The sequence below is a fragment of the Theobroma cacao genome, chromosome 7 (genome assembly GCF_000208745.1).
Source record: "Theobroma cacao cultivar B97-61/B2 chromosome 7, Criollo_cocoa_genome_V2, whole genome shotgun sequence".
Taxonomy (NCBI): domain Eukaryota; kingdom Viridiplantae; phylum Streptophyta; class Magnoliopsida; order Malvales; family Malvaceae; genus Theobroma; species Theobroma cacao.
In genome coordinates, this window is record NC_030856.1 from 642,700 (window position 1) to 660,483 (window position 17,784).

General features: G+C 36.3%; 3 protein-coding genes across 3 annotated transcripts; 1 reads left to right on the forward strand and 2 right to left on the reverse strand.

The window, feature by feature from the left end:
* LOC18593258 (cellulose synthase-like protein E6) lies at positions 315-3,968 on the forward strand. The gene is made up of 8 exons (XM_018125208.1): positions 315-659; positions 1,455-1,773; positions 1,858-1,998; positions 2,068-2,199; positions 2,297-2,509; positions 2,589-2,813; positions 2,907-3,254; positions 3,353-3,968. The coding sequence occupies exons 1-8, from the start codon at positions 361-363 to the stop codon at positions 3,899-3,901; spliced, it is 2,226 nt and encodes a 741-aa protein (XP_017980697.1). The 5' UTR covers positions 315-360; the 3' UTR covers positions 3,902-3,968.
* On the reverse strand, positions 5,788-7,700 carry LOC18593259 (BI1-like protein). Its single transcript, XM_007020399.2, has 4 exons — positions 7,435-7,700; positions 7,195-7,308; positions 6,443-6,606; positions 5,788-6,337 (listed from the first exon to the last, which is right to left on the reverse strand). Exons 1-4 carry the CDS (start codon positions 7,640-7,642, stop codon positions 6,140-6,142), a joined length of 684 nt encoding a protein of 227 aa, XP_007020461.2. The 5' UTR covers positions 7,643-7,700; the 3' UTR covers positions 5,788-6,139.
* LOC18507185 (BI1-like protein) lies at positions 10,797-12,606 on the reverse strand. Its single transcript, XM_018124607.1, has 4 exons — positions 12,262-12,606; positions 12,022-12,135; positions 11,266-11,429; positions 10,797-11,160 (listed from the first exon to the last, which is right to left on the reverse strand). Exons 1-4 carry the CDS (start codon positions 12,467-12,469, stop codon positions 10,936-10,938), a joined length of 711 nt encoding a protein of 236 aa, XP_017980096.1. The 5' UTR covers positions 12,470-12,606; the 3' UTR covers positions 10,797-10,935.

The following is a 17,784-nucleotide window of genomic DNA, read 5'->3' on the forward strand; positions in this document are numbered from 1 at the left end:
CCTTAATTTTTAATATTAATTTGCATTTTAATATAATATACATCGTAATCAAAATTTTTGTTTTATTTCCGTAAAAATCAAAGAGGGATAAACATTTAGCGAGATTGGTTATACTTACCACAAATTAAATAATATAGTGAAATTTTATAATTATTTTGAGAAAAAAAATCTCGACTTTGGAATGTATTATTTGTTCTATTATCGAGAGAGATTTAATTATCTTCATCGTTTAACCGAGTCAATAAATAAAAACAAAAACAAATAAAAATCTCTTTTGTTCCCTCTATACATGATATATATATATATATACATATAGGTACCTTAGCTACCATGTGCTTGTGAATTATCGAGAAAAGAGAGATGGGAACATATCAAACAGTACAAGAGAAAGAGAAAGCTTTGGCTCTTTTTGAGACCAAAGAAGCAAAGGGTAGACTTGCTTTTAGGCTGTTTTCTTCCTCCATATTCATCGGCATATGCTTGATATGGCTCTACAGATTGATGAACGTCCCTGCAGCAGAGGAGGGAAGAGCAAGATGGGGTTGCTGGATTGGTATGTTCATGGCCGAATTCGGGTTCGGTCTCTACTGGATCCTCACTCAAGCTATTCGTCGGAACGTAGTCCGTTACTTTCCTCTCAACGAAAGACTCCTCCGAAGGTTCGTCTTTTAACTCATACTTTTTTTTTTATATATATGTACGTATGTATGTGTGTATTTATATATGTTAAAATGATGGATGATAAGTTTGAAGAAGACGCAGGGTTTGAATAGTTGGTGATATTGATTCTTGCTTAAGTAGATAACCATGTAGCATGTGTTTGAGATTTAAAAAAAATATTTAATTAGATATTAATAGTTTTTTAATGTTAATGAATTGGCACTTTATGTGTTTAATAAAAAAAAATACTAATATTAGTAAATAAATAATTTGATCCTAAATCTTGAAGAGAGTGACTGGTAAAAGAAAATTAAATTAAATAAAAAAAAAGAAAAAATTTCTTGGGTGAAGTGCATGATTCCATAATATTGGGTGGCTTGTCTTTTCAATGCCAGACCTTACCTGTTACAGAAAGGATAATGATTTTCTAAAGTAATAAGGTTTGTTTTATCCTTATAATCAAGTTTGTCTTTAATCTAAACTCTTAATTATGGTATTTTTTAATCTAAAACTCTTAATCTTTTGTTGAATATAAATAAATTTTTAAATTTTTTTATTTATATCGAAACAAACTTTTAATTTTAATGACAAATTAATCGATATTAAATTTAATAACAATTGGTATTTTTAATACACGTAAGTAGCTGATGTGGCAGACATGTTTGAACACGTCAGCTGCCATGTGATTACGAAACTGGTTATCGATAAGAGTAAAAAACTGAAATTTCAGTCCACGTGGACAATTGATGCGAAAAATGTAAAATTGCGTCGGCTAATGATCATTACGTTCACAGCTCCGACGACGGCTTACCGGGAGTGGACGTTTTCGTCTGCACGGCTGATCCGACGCTAGAGCCGCCATCTTTGGTGATCAACACCATCTTATCAGTGATGTCCTTGAACTATCCTACTGAGAAACTGAGTGTCTATCTCTCTGATGATGGTGGATCTCAGCTTACCTTCCATGCTCTCATGGAGGCTTCCCATTTTGCCAAGCATTGGATACCATTCTGCAAGAAATTCAATGTTGAACCAAGGTCCCCTGAGGCCTACTTCACCCAGGATTTCGATGTTCGAGACACTGTAAATCCTGAAGAATGGATGTTCATCAAGGTAAAATTCTTCTAAAGAATGAAACTATGGTGATCAAAGAAGCTTGCTGATAGCAAAATTAATCGATTTTCTTATGTTTTAAAGAATCAATATGAAGATATGAAGAAAAGAATTGAAGCAGTCACTGACAAAGGGTGTGTTCCTGAAGAAATAAAGAATCAACACAAAGGGTTTTCAGAGTGGAATGCTGATGTAACTAAGCAGAACCATCAGCCCATTGTGCAGGTAAAGATTTTAGAATTAAATCTAGTTGTCTTCAAGAATTTTCTTTTGTTTTAATGTCGTTTTCTTCAGTTTGTCATTGATGGGAGAGACACAGATGCTGTGGATAGTGCTGGGTGTCGATTGCCCACACTGGTTTACATGGCAAGAGAGAAGAGACCTGGTTGGCCTCATCACTTTAAAGCAGGAGCCATGAATGCACTGGTAATGCTGCTCTTCTGTAGGAAGAAAGGAAGTAAACAAGAACAAAATTTGTTCTTCTGCTGGTAGTTAATAATAACTAAAAGTTTCAATGATGCAGATAAGAGTGTCATCAGAGATAAGCAGTGGAGCAATCATCCTCAATCTGGACTGTGACATGTATGCAAATAATGCAGACTCAATAAAAGAAGCACTTTGTTTCCTCATGGATGAAAAGAGAGGACATCAGATTGCTTATGTGCAGCATCCACAGAATTACAATAATATTACCAAGAATGATCTTTATGGAAATTCTTCCCCAGTACTTCACAAGGTTTGTGTTAACTAACAACAATGTGGACTAGCAAATGTTTGGAATATGTTGTTGACTGATTGCTTTTGATGATTTGAAGGTTGAACTTGCCGGAATAGGTGGTTTTGGTACAGCCTTGTACTGTGGCACCGGCTGCTTCCATCGACGAACCAGTCTTTGTGGAAGCAAGTATTCCAAGGACTATAAAGGGTTATGGAATCTGGAAACTAGAAAGGATGATACAAGAACAGTTAGTGAACTGGAAGAAGCATCAAAAGTTCTTGCTAGTTGTGGCTATGAGCAGGGAACTCTGTGGGGAAAAGAAGTATATATATCTCTTTTTCTAAGTCCATGTTTCTTGTTCTTCCTTCCTGGTGAATTTGACTTGTGAAACTGATCATTGTGAATGATTCTGCAGATGGGATTGGTATATGGTTGTCCCGTGGAAGACATTGTTACCGGTTTGACAATCCAATGCCGTGGATGGAAATCAGTTTACTACAACCCAGATAATAAGGCTTTCCTTGGTGTTGCTCCACCCACCTTAGATATAGCTCTTGTTCAGTTCACTAGGTGGTCTGACGGAATGTTCCAAATTTTCTTATCCAAATACTGTCCTTTCATATATGGACATAACAAGATGAAATTGGGTGCTCAAATGGGATATTCTGTTTATCTGTTATGGGCTCCATTTTCCCTGCCTAACCTGTATTATGCAATTGCTCTTCCCCTTTCTTTGCTCCATGGCATTCCCTTATTCCCAGAGGTATATACAAGCAATAATTTCCTGCATTTTCTGTCTTCTTAAACCATTTTTCCAAGTCCAAGTACAGATTATAAACTTGTCTAAACTTTTCCTGTCAGGTTTCAAGCAGATGGTTTATACCCTTTGCATATGTCTTCCTATCCAAAAACATCTACAGCATAGCTGAGGCTTTGATTTGTGGAAGCACATTCAAAGCTTGGTGGAATCTGCAAAGGATGTGGGTGATTCGGAGGACAACTGCCTTCTTCTTTGCCTTCATTGACTGCATTGTCAGGCAATTGGGATTATCTCAAACAACATTCTCCATTACTGCCAAGGTGGTCACTGAGGATGTCTCAAAGAGGTACCAGCAAGAGATCATGGAGTTCGGGAGCACCTCCATTATGTTTACTGTCATATCGACATTGGCAATGCTAAACCTTTTCAGTTTAGTTGGGGTGCTAAAGATGGTTTTCTTGGGAGGTTCAGAGTACAAAAATATCGAAAAACTGATCTGTCAGGTTATTCTTTGTGTGCTGATGGTTATGGTGAATGCACCTGTGTATGAAGCACTCTTCTTTCGTAAGGATAGGGGCAGCATACCTGTTTCAGTCATGTTCAAATCCATTGTTGTAGCTTCATTGGCATGCCTTTTGCCTCTAAACTAGAACAAAATCATGTGGTATTCTTACCATGAAGTTTCTGTAATAATATGAAATATCATTTTTCTCCTCAGCTCTTCCTCTTTCCCTTTCCTCCCTTCTAAGTAGCTAGGTGAATTGAAATTCATGGAAACAACTCTGCTATGGGATTAATGCCTCGGGAAAATACTCTAATGAATTCTCCATCAACAGGATTGTGGAAAACTAGAATGACTGGCTCTTAGCAGCAAACTGACTGCAGCAGCAAAGATTGGACCAGAAACAGAATCATCTCTGCCATTGCTAACATGCTTGATTATTGGATTTCGGGCAAAGAAAGCAAATGGCTAAAGCTGGCACAGGCCTGGATGGAAACATAAATGCCAATAAGGAGTAAGATGAAGAAACTGCAGGGTTCACCTAAGCTGAAATCAAGCTTTTCGATCATTGCATCAGATTGAGTAGATTATTAGGTTCACAGCAAGAATGCCCATCAACATTTAGTGCCTTCAAAACAGTTTTCCTTTTGCCTGTAAGTAGATTTCAGGTTCACTGCTGCTCCAATGGGTTACTTCCATTACAATTGGAGGATAGGATTGGCCAAAGAAAAACGAGGATAGAATGTAAATGGATGAATTTGTATATTTTCACACTTATAATTAACTTATCTAGCTCGTTAAGGTTACTAATTTCTCGTCAACGGAAAATTTTTATGAAGAAAAGATGAAACGACTAAAAAGACTTGTTAATGTTAACTTTTTAAATTCGAACTGAAAAAAGACAAATCAAGCTAATCTGAAAGCGAAAGGTAGTGATACTCAATAAGAGAAAAATACGAGAATTAAATCCAATCATTCCATTATATACTTTATTTTATTAATATGAATATAGACTATACAAAAAATAGGTGATAAATTACAAATCAATTCGAAAAAAGAATAAAAAATAAATGAGATAATTGTAGTCTTTCATTCGTGTTCTTTTTGAAATTTGGCTTAACCCCAGATTTGGGTTATGGTGTACACAAATTGTTTGTCATGAAGCTGCCATGTTAACTACTATCAACCTGCTGGCTTTGTCAGATTTGTTCAGAACTTGTGTGGAATGCAGTGATGTGAAGTTTGGGGGTTCTGCAATGGGTTGATCCCATGTCCCTAGACCTTACCTGTTTTTATTAGGTAGCTTATTTGGTGCTGCAGAGAAGCTAGCTCCAGCATTCAGACATCAACCCAAATTTGAGAATGAACTAAAACTGAGATAGAACATGAACAATTACTTACAATTATCTCTTTTGTTTCTGTTATTTTTTCGAATTGACTGATAATTTATCACCTCTTTCCATATAATTCTATAAAAAAAATTTAGAGTATGGTATAATTTATATTAACATTAATGAGATAAAATATATTTTATTCTTACTAGATACAACAAAGCAGTGTCTTGGATGATCGAATATAGTTCCGACCACCAGCTAGTTTCCAATAGCACAGAACAAACTACAGCAGACATTGGCTTGGTTCAAGTCAAGGTAATTGTCCGTATAGTCTTTGCAGCTTGCAACAAGTCTCGAGTCAATGGTGAGATTGAATTATTAGCATATATTATTCTCCATTACAGATCCATCAACCAATTCAAACCATTTGGAATCTCCTCAAACTAAACATGGTTTGGTTGGTGTCTGATATTTAAAGCTAGTGCACTTAATAAATAAAGTGCAGCTGTCCTTTTCTGACCCAAGGATTAGCTTGAATTGCTATGATCTGTTCCATTTCTTTGACTGTTTTCATGCTCAGTTACTGTTTCATGCTTCAGCCACGTCCAATACAGAATACATACAGAAGTGTTAGCATTTAATTATACAAACATGCAGAAGCAGCTACTGCTACCATTGATGGAAGACTGAAGAAAGCAGGTGAATAGAAAGAAGAGAAAACTATGAGAGTTTCATTTCTCAATACTTCATTAACATAACCCAGTCTGATACAAGGATATTAAACATGATTTAAACATAATATAATACACTACACTAAGGCAGAAGGCAGATGGCAGATATATTATCAAAACATGCATAGGTAGCATGTTTTGACAGTGCTGACTGCTGAGCATGCATGCAGTCTGCTAATTATCACCAAAAAAGACCAATCCCCACCACAGGTGTTGATCGATGATGCTTCTAGAAGTATTCCATTCAAATTAAGCAAACACGAACAAATTTTGATTTGGTTTTAAACACCTTTCCTCAGAGGTGGGGGAGCACCCCATTTTCTAACGACGGCCGATGAGTTCCCTTCGACCAGGATTGTTTAAGAGAAAGATGAGATGAACAATGACTGCAGCACCAATGGGGTCGTAAAAATTGTGGTTGATGCAGAGATTTCCAGCAAGTAATATACGACCGGCGACAGCAAGTGCAACCAGGCAACCAAATATTGATGTTGATAGCTTTGCAAAAGGGTGAAAGACCTGTTCATCCCAAAAAATAGTCCCAAGAAGCAAAATTGGAAGAGGATGATTGAGGAGAAGAAGCAAAAATTATGGTGTTGATCAAGTCAGGAAACATGCACAAACCTGAATGGGAATGTAAACACAAGCCACCAGGAAGATACCAATCAAAAAGAGTTCACATAAGCTGAAATCACGCTTTCTGAGCGCTGAATATAAAGAGTGAAGTGTTAGGACCACAGCCACAACACTTATCAGAATTATGGTCTCCAAAACAGTTTTTCCTCTCCCTGTAGAAGCAGACAAAAATTGAGCTGAATTACTATTCATTTGCCAAAAATTGCATTTGAAACTAGACATTCTTATGTTTCAGCTAACACCCTTTTTTGTTTTTGACAAGCCAAAGTCATGGCATTGATCATTTAAGAGCAACATGGGTTGCATCAGCCTCTCATCTTATGTCAAGCATCAGAGGCTAAATACAACCGGAATTGCAAATTACATCACAAGACCAGAAACCCCAACAGCACCCTTTGAACTTTTTCCAGCCATTTCCTTCATGGAACCTGAAATCATCCCATCAACAAGAAAGATCCCAAGCAGTTACAGCAGACACCTATTTCCACCTATCTATATAATGTTCTATATATGCAGTTTAGTTCAGATGTTCTCTTTGCTTATATTTGGAGCACATATTATTCTTTCCACTGCTACCAATTTCACCATGGTAGAGGAACTAAAACTGTCAGATTGAGAAAGTAGAAGGACCAAATTCAGATTTCGACTGTATGAAAACATATATAGCATTCATCTAAACAAAGAAAAAAAATTGGATTTGTAAACAACGAACAACAATATACAAGGGAACATATATGTACCTTTTGAGTAGGAACAAGAGAGTCCCACAGCAGAGGCAAATAAAATGGTCCATAATATAAAAAGAACACAGTTGCAGGGCCAACGGTTTCGAAGATCAAGAAGCACACATTGAACTGTGGCAATCAACACAAAATAAACAAGCAATCCACATCAACAAACCCAACAAGAAGCATTGAAAACAAGAATTAAAAGAATAAAAAAAATCGATCCATATTATGCTGAGAAGAAATTTTCAGTACTTATCAAGCAAAGGACTATGGAGATGATATAGATGGAAAGGCCTGGTGCAGTGTGGAGAACAAAGTGGGGAATCCTGGAAACGGAGACAACTACTGATCCAACCGCAACAGCAAGGAGAAACTGCAAGGAGATTATGGCATAGACGCAAAACATCAAGAACCATTTGTCTTCATTCTCATTGTCATCAAACTCATTATCTGTTGGCATGTTGTAAGGCTAAAATGAAAGAGAAATACAATCTAAACAAAGAGTGAAATGAGTGAGTTTTCAGGTTTTACAGGGAATACTTATAGTTGGAGCAATACAGGTTTTGGTCTCCCTAAGAATATCTTACTACTGGACAGTGGATAAAGACCATTCATCTCTTGTCTTAAAAAGTCATATGTAAAAGCAAGTGCATTCACATTCTCCAAATAAAATAATCAACAATCAGTAGTGCTAATTAATCCTAGTATGGATTACATCATTTCGTATTACAAAAAGATATGATAAATTACAAAGGAGATAATTGAAGTATTTTATTCATATTCTATCTCAAATTTGAGGTATGGTGCACCTAAATTGTTGTCATGGAGCTGCCATGTTAACAGCTATATCAACCTGTTGGGTTGTCAAATTTCTTCAAACTTGTGTTGAATGCAGTGATGTGAAGCTTTGGTTCTGCAATGGGCGGATCCCATGTATGTCCCAGACCGTGTTTGCTTGTAGGTAAGCTTATTTGATGGTGCAAAGAAGCTAGTTCCAAACATGCAGACACTAACCTAAATTTGGATAGTTTTGAAGAAGGGCAACAAAAGATCTGTCATGTCCGTCAAAAAGTTGGTAGGGAAAGATTGTAAGAAAGAAGAAGTAATCAAATATTTAAGGGGTAGGTATTGGTAGTGGTTCAAGTCAATGTAATTGTCCTAATATATATATATGTATGTATTTGCAACTTGCAGCAAGTCCAAGTCGATGGTGAGATTAAATTTATTAACATATATTATCCATTAAAGATCCATCAACCAGGTAGAAAGCATTTGGAAAGATAGGAATTCATCATTTTAATTTCCTCAAACCAACCATGGTTTTGTTTGTATCTGATTAGCATGAATGCTCAGTTACTGTTCCATGCTTCAGCCACTTCCAAATATAGAAGACGTATACAGAAGTGTTAGCATTCAATTATACAAACATGCAGAAGCAGTTACTGCTACCATTAATGGAAGACTACAGAAAACAGGTGAATAGCAAGAAGAGTAAACTATTGAGAGTTTTATTTCTCAATACTTCAGTAACATATATAATTCAGTCTGATACAAGGGTATTAAACATGATTTAAACATAAAATAATGATATTTTTCTTTGCAATACACAACACAGGCAGGAGGCAGATTCCACAAGAATGCATACACCTTTCATAATTTTACGTCATGTGTTTAGTAAATTTCTTATATTAAAATCAATCTTATTGTTAAGTTATTTGTTTTTGCTATTAAGATTTAGGATTCGGAGTTTGGTGTTTAGGAATTATAGTATAAGATGAGACACGTAATGTAAAATTATAAAAGAGATATCAAGTGAGACGGTGAACTTTTATTCATACAAGATCGATTAAACAATTAAAACGTTTGAAAAAATAGAATTAATTTTAGTTTTTCAACCAACCATGGTTTGGTTGTATCTTGCTCAATGTAATGAGTCAATTAGCAATTAAACAATGACTATACTGTTAAGTCAAATTAACAATCATTTAATTTGTTTCTACTATGGAGATGATATAGATGGAAAGGCCTGGTGCAGTGTGGAGCACAAAGTGGGGAATCCTGGAAACCGAAACAACTACTGATCCAACCGCAACAGCAAGGAGAAACTGCAAGGAGATTATGGCATAGACGGCAAACATCAAGGCCCATTTCTCTCCATTCTCATTGTCATCAGACTCATTATCTGTTGCCATGTTGTAAGGCTAAAACGAAAGAGAAATACAAGCTAAACAAAGAGTGAAATGGTGAGTTAATTTTCTGGTTTTGCAGGGAGCATGTAGTTTGGAGAAATGCAGGTTTCTCTGACTAGGCTTTGGATAAAGACCAAAGACCAATAAAAGGCTTTGCCCCATTCGGAGTACTCTCTCCCTTGGTGTCTTTTTGTTAATTATAAAAACAAATAACTTAAAAGTGATGTTAATGTAAGAAATTTACTGAATACTTAATGTAAAATTATAAAAGAGATATCACTTGGGGCAAGTTGCAGTATTATATATTATATACGTGAGAAAGAAATAAGCTTAGAGTTTTCCAATGGAGTTGGTTGGAGGAGCAGGCAAACCATCCCTGCTCAATGGCAGGGTCAATTAGCAATTAAACAATGACCACTAATGTTAAACAAAAATATTCAAGTCCCATTTTTTCACATTTCTCCAAATTCAATGATTAAACAATCATTTAAAGAAAGCCTGGAAGGTTAAGATATTTTTCAAAGTTCATGAATCATGGGGGCCTTGAGGGTGGATGAAAATATCACAGAAGTTACTTTTATTCAACTAGACCCTGGTTAAGGTTTTGATGAATATGAATATGGTTAATAAGAGGCAGAATGGATATAATTTAAGCTTTCCTTCAGATAAATCCATAGTTCTAACCACGAGCAAGTTTCAATTAGTAGAAAAATGTCCAAGAAGAATAAACTATAGCAGAAATTGGCCCTTCAATGTCTCTACCATCCTTGACCATTTCATTTCCAGCAATGTACATATGACCAACAAAAAGGAGTGCAGCCTGGAGATACAGAGCCATCAACCAATAAAAAACATTTGGAACCATAGGAATGGCGAGTCCATGCAATATTTTATGTAACATAAAGTACAGCTGCCCTTCTTTGACCCAAGGGTTAGCATGAATTCCTATGTCTGTTCCATTTCTTTGACTGCATTCTGCCAATTTCAGTTCTTTGACTGATCTTTCTCGATAAGCTGTCAATTTCATTAGAACTATACCAATTGTTTCATGATCTAAGTTGCTCATTACATAACTCAACAACCAACCTCTTCTAGACCCAATCTAAGACGATGATGCAGATAGTCGAAGGTGTGTGCTTAATGATCATCACTTCTGCATATATAGTTTGAATCTTGAATCCCCAGGGAGGCACAAAAACAGCCCAATGACAAAGTTTGATATTTTGGAAGGTTTCCCCACAGTTTTTTACTCCTTGTTTTCATCTATTCACATCAATTCAGTTTTAGTTTCAAAGGTAATGTTGAGGGGGAGGATTCAGATAAACGATAATGGAAGTGTTTTCTCTTGTCTAAGAAGGGAGTTACATTAGCCATCCTGCTGCTTTATGGATAAATAAAGCTCAGTGTACTGTTTCATGCTTCAGCTACTTCCAACCTAATCCAATATAGAATATAATACAGAACAATATAAGCAAAAGTTAACAAGTTTTTATTTGGTTTTAACACTTTTGAGAAGCTGCAAGAAAAGTTAACAAGTTCACATAAGGCATAATCTGTGATGATGTTAAGGGTTCCTCAGAGGCACCCGGCCTGCTCGACTGCTGGTGAGTTCCTTTCGATTAGGATTGGTCATGAGAAAGATGAGATGAACAATGACCGCAGCACCAATGGGGTCGTAAAATTTGTGCTTGATGAAGAGATTTCCAGCAATGTACATACGACCGGCGAAAGAAAGTGCAAAAAGGCAAGCAAATATTGATGTTGATAGCTTTGCAAAAGGGTGAAAGACCTGTTCATCCCAAAAAATAGTCCCAAGAAGCAAAATTGGAAGAGGATGATAGTGGAGAAGAAGCAAAAATTATGGTGTTGATCAAGTCAGGAAACATGCACAAACCTGAATGGGAATGTAAACACAAGCCACCAGGAAGAAACTGATCAAAACGAGTTCACCTGAGCTGAAATCACGCTCTCTGAGCATTGAATATAAAGAGTGAAGTGTTAGGACCACAGCTACAACACTTATCAGAATTATGGTCTCTAAAACAGTTTTTCCTCCCCCTGTAGAAGCAGACAAAAATTGAGCTGAATTGCTATTCATTTGCCAAATATTGCATCTGAAACTAGACATTCTTATGTTTCAGCTGACACCCTTTTTTGTTTTTGATAAGCCAAAGTCATGGCATTGATCATTTAAGAGCAACATGGGTTGCATCGGCCTCTCATCTTATGTCAAGCATCAGAGGCTAAATACAACCAGAATTGCAAATTACATCACAAGACCAGAAACCCCAACAGCACCCTTTGAACTTTTTCCAGCCATTTCCTTCTTGGAACCTGAAATCATCCCATCAACAAGAAAGATCCCAAGCAGTTTCAGTTGACACCTATTTCCACCTATATATATATAATGTTCTATATATGCAGTTTAGTTCAGATATTCTCTTTGCTTATATTTGGAGCACATATTATTCTTTCCACTGCTACCAATTTCACCATGGCAGAGGAACTACAACTGTCAGATTGAGAAAGTAGAAGGACCAAATTCAGATTTCGACTGTATGAAAACATATATAGCATTCATTTAAACAAAGAAAAAAAAAAATGGATTTGTAAACAACAAACAACAATATACAAGGGAACATATATATACCTTTTGAGTAGGAACAGGAGAGTCCCACAGCAGAGGCAAATAAAATGGTCCATAATATAAAAAGAATACAGTTGCAGGGCCAACGTTTTCGAAGATCAAGAAGCACACATTGAACTGTGGCAATCAACACAAAGTAAAAAAGCAATCCACATCAACAAACCCAACAAGAAGCATTGAAAACAAGAATTAAAAGAATAAAAAAATTCGATCCATATTATGCTGAGAAAAAACTTTCAGTACTTATCAAGCAAAGGACTATGGAGATGATATAGATGGAAAGGCCTGGTGCCGTGTGGAGCACAAAGTGGGGAATCCTGGAAACCGAAACAACTACTGATCCAACCGCAACAGCAAGGAGAAACTGCAAGGAGATTATGGCATAGACGGCAAACATCAAGGCCCATTTCTCTCTATTCTCATTGTCATCAGACTCATTATCTGTTGCCATGTTGTAAGGCTAAAACGAAAGAGAAATACAAGCTAAACAAAGAGTGAAATGGTGAGTTTTCTAATTTTGCAGGAAGCACGTAGTTTGGAGAAATGCAGGTTTCTCTGACTAGACTTTGGATAAAGACCAAAGACCAATAAAAAGGCTTTGCCCCAGTCGGTGTACTCTCTCCCTTGGTGTCTTTTTTATAATTTTGTTAATTATAAAACCAAATAACTTAAAGTGATGTTAATGTGAGAAATTTATTGAATACTTAACGTAAAATAATAAAAGAGATATCAAGGCGAGTTGCAGTATTATATATTATATGTGAGAAAGAAATGAGCTTAGAGTTTTCCAATGGAGTTGGTTGGAGGAGCAGGGAACCCATCCCTGCTCAATGGCAGGGTCAATTAGCAATTAATCAGTGACCACTAATGTCAAACAAAAATATTCAAGTACCATTTTTTCACATTTCTCCAAATCAATGATTAAACCACCATTTAAAGAAAGCCTGGAAGGTTAAGATATTTTTCAAGGTTCATGAATCATGGGGGCCTTGAGGGTGGATGAAAATATCACAAAAGTTACTTTTATTCAACTAGACCCTGGTTAAGGTTTTGATGAATATGAACATGGTTAATAAGAGGCAGAACGAATATAATTTAAGGTTTCCTTCAGATAAATCCATAACTCTAACCACAAGCAAGTTTCAAATAGTAGAAAAATGTCCAAGAAGAATAAACTACAGCAGAAATTGGCCCTTCAACATCTCTACCATCCTTGACCATTTGATTTCCAGCAATTTGCGTATGACCAACAAAAAGGAGTGCAGCCAGGGGATACAGAGCCATCAACCAATTAAAAACATTTGGAACAATAGGAATGGCGAGTCCTTGCAATATTTTATGTAACATAAAGTCCAGCTGCCCTTCTTTGACCCAAGGGTTAGCATGAATTCCTATATCTGTTCCATTTCTTTGACTGCATTCTGCCAATTCCCCACACTTTTTTACTCCTTGTTTTCATTTATTGACATCAATTCAGTTTTAGTTTCAATGGTAATGTTGAGGGGGAGGATTCAGATAAAAGATAATGGAAGTGCTTTCTCTTGTCTAAGAAGGGAGTTACACTAGCCATCCTGCTGCTTTATGGATAAATAAAGCTCAGTGTACTGTTTCATGCTTCAGCTACTTCCAACCTAATCCAAAAAAGAATATAATACAGAACAACATAAGCAAAAGTTAACAAGTTTTCATTTGGTTTTAACACTTTTGACAGGCTGCAAGAAAAGTTAACAAGTTCACATAAGGCATAATCTGTGATGATGTTAAGGGTTCCTCAGAGGCACCCTGATTGCTCGACGGCTGGTGAGTTCCTCTCGATTAGGATTGTTCATGAGAAAGATGAGATGAACAATGACCGCAGCACCAATGGGATCGTCAAATTGGTTGTTGATAAAAAAAGTTTCAGCCATGTAAATACGACCAGCGAAAGCAATTGCAACCAGGAAAGCATATATTGATATTGATAGCTTTGCAAAAGGGTGAAAGACCTGTTCATCTCAAAAAAGATTATGAGGGGGAAGAGGCAAAAGTGATGGTGTTGATCAAGTCAGGAAACAAGCGCAAACCTGAATGGGAATATAAACACAAGCCACCAGGATGACACTGATTGATAAGAGTTCACACAAGCTGAAATCACGCTGTGTCTGCATTGAATATAACGAGTGATGTGCTAGGACCACAGCTTCAACACTTACCAGAATTATGGTCTCTAACACAGCTTCTCCTCTCCCTGTAGAAGTAGACAAAACAGTAGAGCTGAATTTCTCTTCATTTACCAAATATTTTGACATTGTATCAATGCATATCAAATTGTTCATTTGCATATGTAATGTTCTTTTTATGCTGCAATATTTAGTTCTGATGTTCTCTTTGGTTATATTTGGAGCACATATAATTGTCTCCACTGCTACCAATTTCACCAGGTAGATGAACTTAAAAACTGTCAGATTGAGAAAGTAGAGGGATCAAATTCATTTCGACCATATAAAGACATAGAGAAAAGGGAACAAATATACCATTTGAGTAGGAACAAGAGAGTCCCACAGCGGAGGCAAATAAAATGGTCCATAATATAAAAAGAACATAGTTCCAGGGCCAACGTCCTCGAAGATCAAGAAGCACACATTGAACTGTGGCAATCAACACAAATTAAACAAGAAATCCACATAAATAAACCCAACAAGAAGCATTGAAAGCAAGAATTAAAAGAACAAAAATCAATCCATTTATATCAGTACTTATGATGCAAAAGACTATGGAGAGGATATAGATGGCAAGGCCTGGTGCAGTGTGGAGCACAAAGTGAGGAATCCTGGAATTCGAAACAACTACCGATCCAACTGCAACAGCAAGGAGATTATGGTATAGAGGCTAAACATCAAGACCCATTTCCTTTTATTCTCATTGTCATCATACTCATGATCTCTTGCCATGTTGTAAGGCTAAAATGAAAGAGAAATACAAGCTAAACAACGAGTGAAATGAGTTAGTTTTCAGGTTTTACAGGGAGTACTTATAGTTGGAGCAATACAGGTTTTAGTCTCCCCAAGAATATCTTAGTACTAGACATTGGATAAAGACCATCCATCTCGTCTTAAAAAGTCATATGTAAAAGCAAGTGCATTCACATTCTCCAAATAAAATAATCAACAATCAGTAGTGCTAATTAATGCTAATATGGATTACATCATTTCGTATAATAAAAAGATATGATAAATTACAAAGGAGATAATTGTAGTATTTTATTCATATTCTATCTCAAATTTGAGGTATGGTGCACCCAAATTGTTGTCATGGAGCTGCCATGTTAACAGCTATATCAACCTGTTGGGTTGTCAAATTTCTTCAAACTTGTGTTGAATGCAGTGATGTGAAGCTTTGGTTCTGCAATGGCTGTTCCCATGTATTCCCCAGACCCTATTTGCTTATAGGTAAGCTGATTTGTTGGTGCAAAGAAGCTAGTTCCAAACATTCAGACACTAACCTACATTTGGATAGATTTGCAGAAGGGCAAAACATCTGTCATGTCCATCAAAAAGTTGGTGGGTAAAGATTGTAAGAAAGAAGAAGTAATCAAATACTTAAGGAAGAAAGTTGATTTTGATATATAAGGGGTAGGTATTGGTAGTGGTATATTTAGATTAAAAATTAAATTTGTCCAAATGAATATATGGCTTGGTTCAAGGCAATGTAATTGTGCATAGATATATATATATATATAGTTATGTATTTTGCAATTTGCTGCAAGTCCAAGTCAATGGTGAGATTAAATATATTAACATATATTATCCATTAAAGATCCATTAAACAGGTAGAAAGCATTTGGAAAAATAGGAAGTCATCATTTTAATTTCCTCAAACCAACAATGGTTTTGTTTGCATCTTATTAGCATGAATGCTCAGTTAGTGTCCCATGCTTCAGCCATTTCCAAATATAGAAGACCATGGTTAGCTTGTATCTTGCCTAATGGAATGAGTCAATTAGCAATTAAACAATGACTAGTACTGTTAAGTCAAATTAACAATCATTTAAAGATAAGCATGAAAGATAAGTCTGGATATAAAACGTCTATGACGGATTACATGAACAAAATTTACAAAGTTTTTAGATTCGTACTTGACCTCGCTTGACCCAAATAGAATTATTTTATGAATAACAACATTATTGAGAGCTAAAAGAGACTCCATAATAAGAGGGCAAAATAGATATAGTTCTAATCTGGTGCATTCCATGTTAACATTAATGAGACAAAAGTATATAATAAAATGATTGGATCGAATTCTCGTATTTTTTTTTTTCCTGGGTACAGCCTCGTTTTACATGGACAAGTCTTTCTGATTATCTCATCTTTTCTCTAACCACGAGCTAGTTTCGGGTGGTAGAAAAATGTCCAATAAGAATAAACTATAGCAGAAATTGGATTCAATATCATCTCTACCATCCTTGACCATTTGATTTCCAGCAATGTAGGTATGACCAACAAAAAGGAGTGCAGCCAGGACAGCATATATGGATGCCGATAGATTTGCAGCAGGACCAAAGATCTGTCATGTCCATCAAAAAAACTGTTCACCATGGCAGAAATTTAGGTGCTTTCTATGTTGTATGTTGATCTTTGTATTAGTACACAAACCTGGATGGTGACATAGAGACAAAGTACCAAGAATGTACCCAAAAAACAAGGTGCACATAAGCTGAAATCAAAGTCTCCAATTGCTCCACAAAGAGCATAAACTGTCAGACTAACTGTGACAACACTCATCAGGATTATTGCCACTAGAATAGTTCTCCCATTCTCTGCAAGTAGACACAAACACACACACATCATGTGATTGTCATTAATTGATGGAATAATTGTGCTTCAGGTTTCTTGTTAATTTGTACCTTCTAGATAGGAACAAGAAAGCCCGATGGTGAAGGCAAATAGTATAGACCATAGTGCAAAAAGAAGGAAGTTCCATGGGGAATGGTTGGAAAAGGCAAGTAGTGGGCATTGAACTGTTTGAGTCAACACAGAGTTAAACAAAACCAATGATTAATCCATGTCAGTATGCTAAGAATAGAAAGTTAAAAAGACCCAGAGGTCCCAAAAGCATGCATTGGTTTCAGATCAAGCATCTTACAGTTCCAACATTTCATTACTATTGGTTGAATTCCAAATCATGGATTAGATTATATATATTCAAAGGTGTTGCAATGTACCAAAGAAGTTGCCAAGGGTTCTACTTTTTGGTTACTTCAAATTGGCAAATGAAATGAATTCTTTCTTTCAGCAGGGTTCAACATGCTAGCTAAAGAATGTTTAGTTTACCTACAAGCCAAAGGATTAAGGAGATGATGCAGATGGTAAGGCCTGGTGTGGTGTGGATCAGCTCAAAGCAAGGGATTCCAGAATTGAAAACAAGGTTAGATCCAAATGCAACAGCAAGCAGCAACTGCAAGGATATGAGGGCATAAGCAACGAAGATTGTGTCCCATTCATTGCCTCTGCAGCTGCCTGGTAGAAGTGGAGAGTTGATGCTGTTTCCATCTCTTGCCATTTTCAACACAATGAAAGAAGAAAGCCAAGCAGAGTGAAGATGGATACTGTAACAGTTTGGTAACAGGTAATGTTTCTCGTTTCTAGGATACCTGCCGTTGAAAGTTTTGCATGAGATTAGCAACATAATAAAGGACCAGAACAAGGTCAATTAATTTAACATGCAAGGGCATTTGCATAGTTTTAGAATTTATTCAAACAAAAGGCTTACAGATAAGTTCGAAGGATT

What these genes read in the sequence shown, in the direction of transcription:
- LOC18593258 (XM_018125208.1), top strand. Translation starts at nt 361, where the DNA reads ATGGGAACATATCAAACAGTACAAGAGAAAGAGAAAGCTTTGGCTCTT. An exon ending in AACGAAAGACTCCTCCGAAG is followed by an intron (nt 660 to 1,454) that starts GTTCGTCTTTTA and finishes TTACGTTCACAG; the next exon opens with CTCCGACGACGGCTTACCGG. An exon ending in GAACTCTGTGGGGAAAAGAA is followed by an intron (nt 2,814 to 2,906) that starts GTATATATATCT and finishes ATGATTCTGCAG; the next exon opens with ATGGGATTGGTATATGGTTG.
- LOC18507185 (XM_018124607.1), bottom strand. Translation starts at nt 12,469, where the DNA reads ATGGCAACAGATAATGAGTCTGATGACAATGAGAATAGAGAGAAATGG. An exon ending in CATAGTCCTTTGCTTGATAA is followed by an intron (nt 12,136 to 12,261) that starts GTACTGAAAGTT and finishes TGATTGCCACAG; the next exon opens with TTCAATGTGTGCTTCTTGAT. An exon ending in GTGTTTACATTCCCATTCAG is followed by an intron (nt 11,161 to 11,265) that starts GTTTGTGCATGT and finishes TGGGATGAACAG; the next exon opens with GTCTTTCACCCTTTTGCAAA.
- LOC18593259 (XM_007020399.2), bottom strand. Translation starts at nt 7,642, where the DNA reads ATGCCAACAGATAATGAGTTTGATGACAATGAGAATGAAGACAAATGG. An exon ending in CATAGTCCTTTGCTTGATAA is followed by an intron (nt 7,309 to 7,434) that starts GTACTGAAAATT and finishes TGATTGCCACAG; the next exon opens with TTCAATGTGTGCTTCTTGAT. An exon ending in GTGTTTACATTCCCATTCAG is followed by an intron (nt 6,338 to 6,442) that starts GTTTGTGCATGT and finishes TGGGATGAACAG; the next exon opens with GTCTTTCACCCTTTTGCAAA.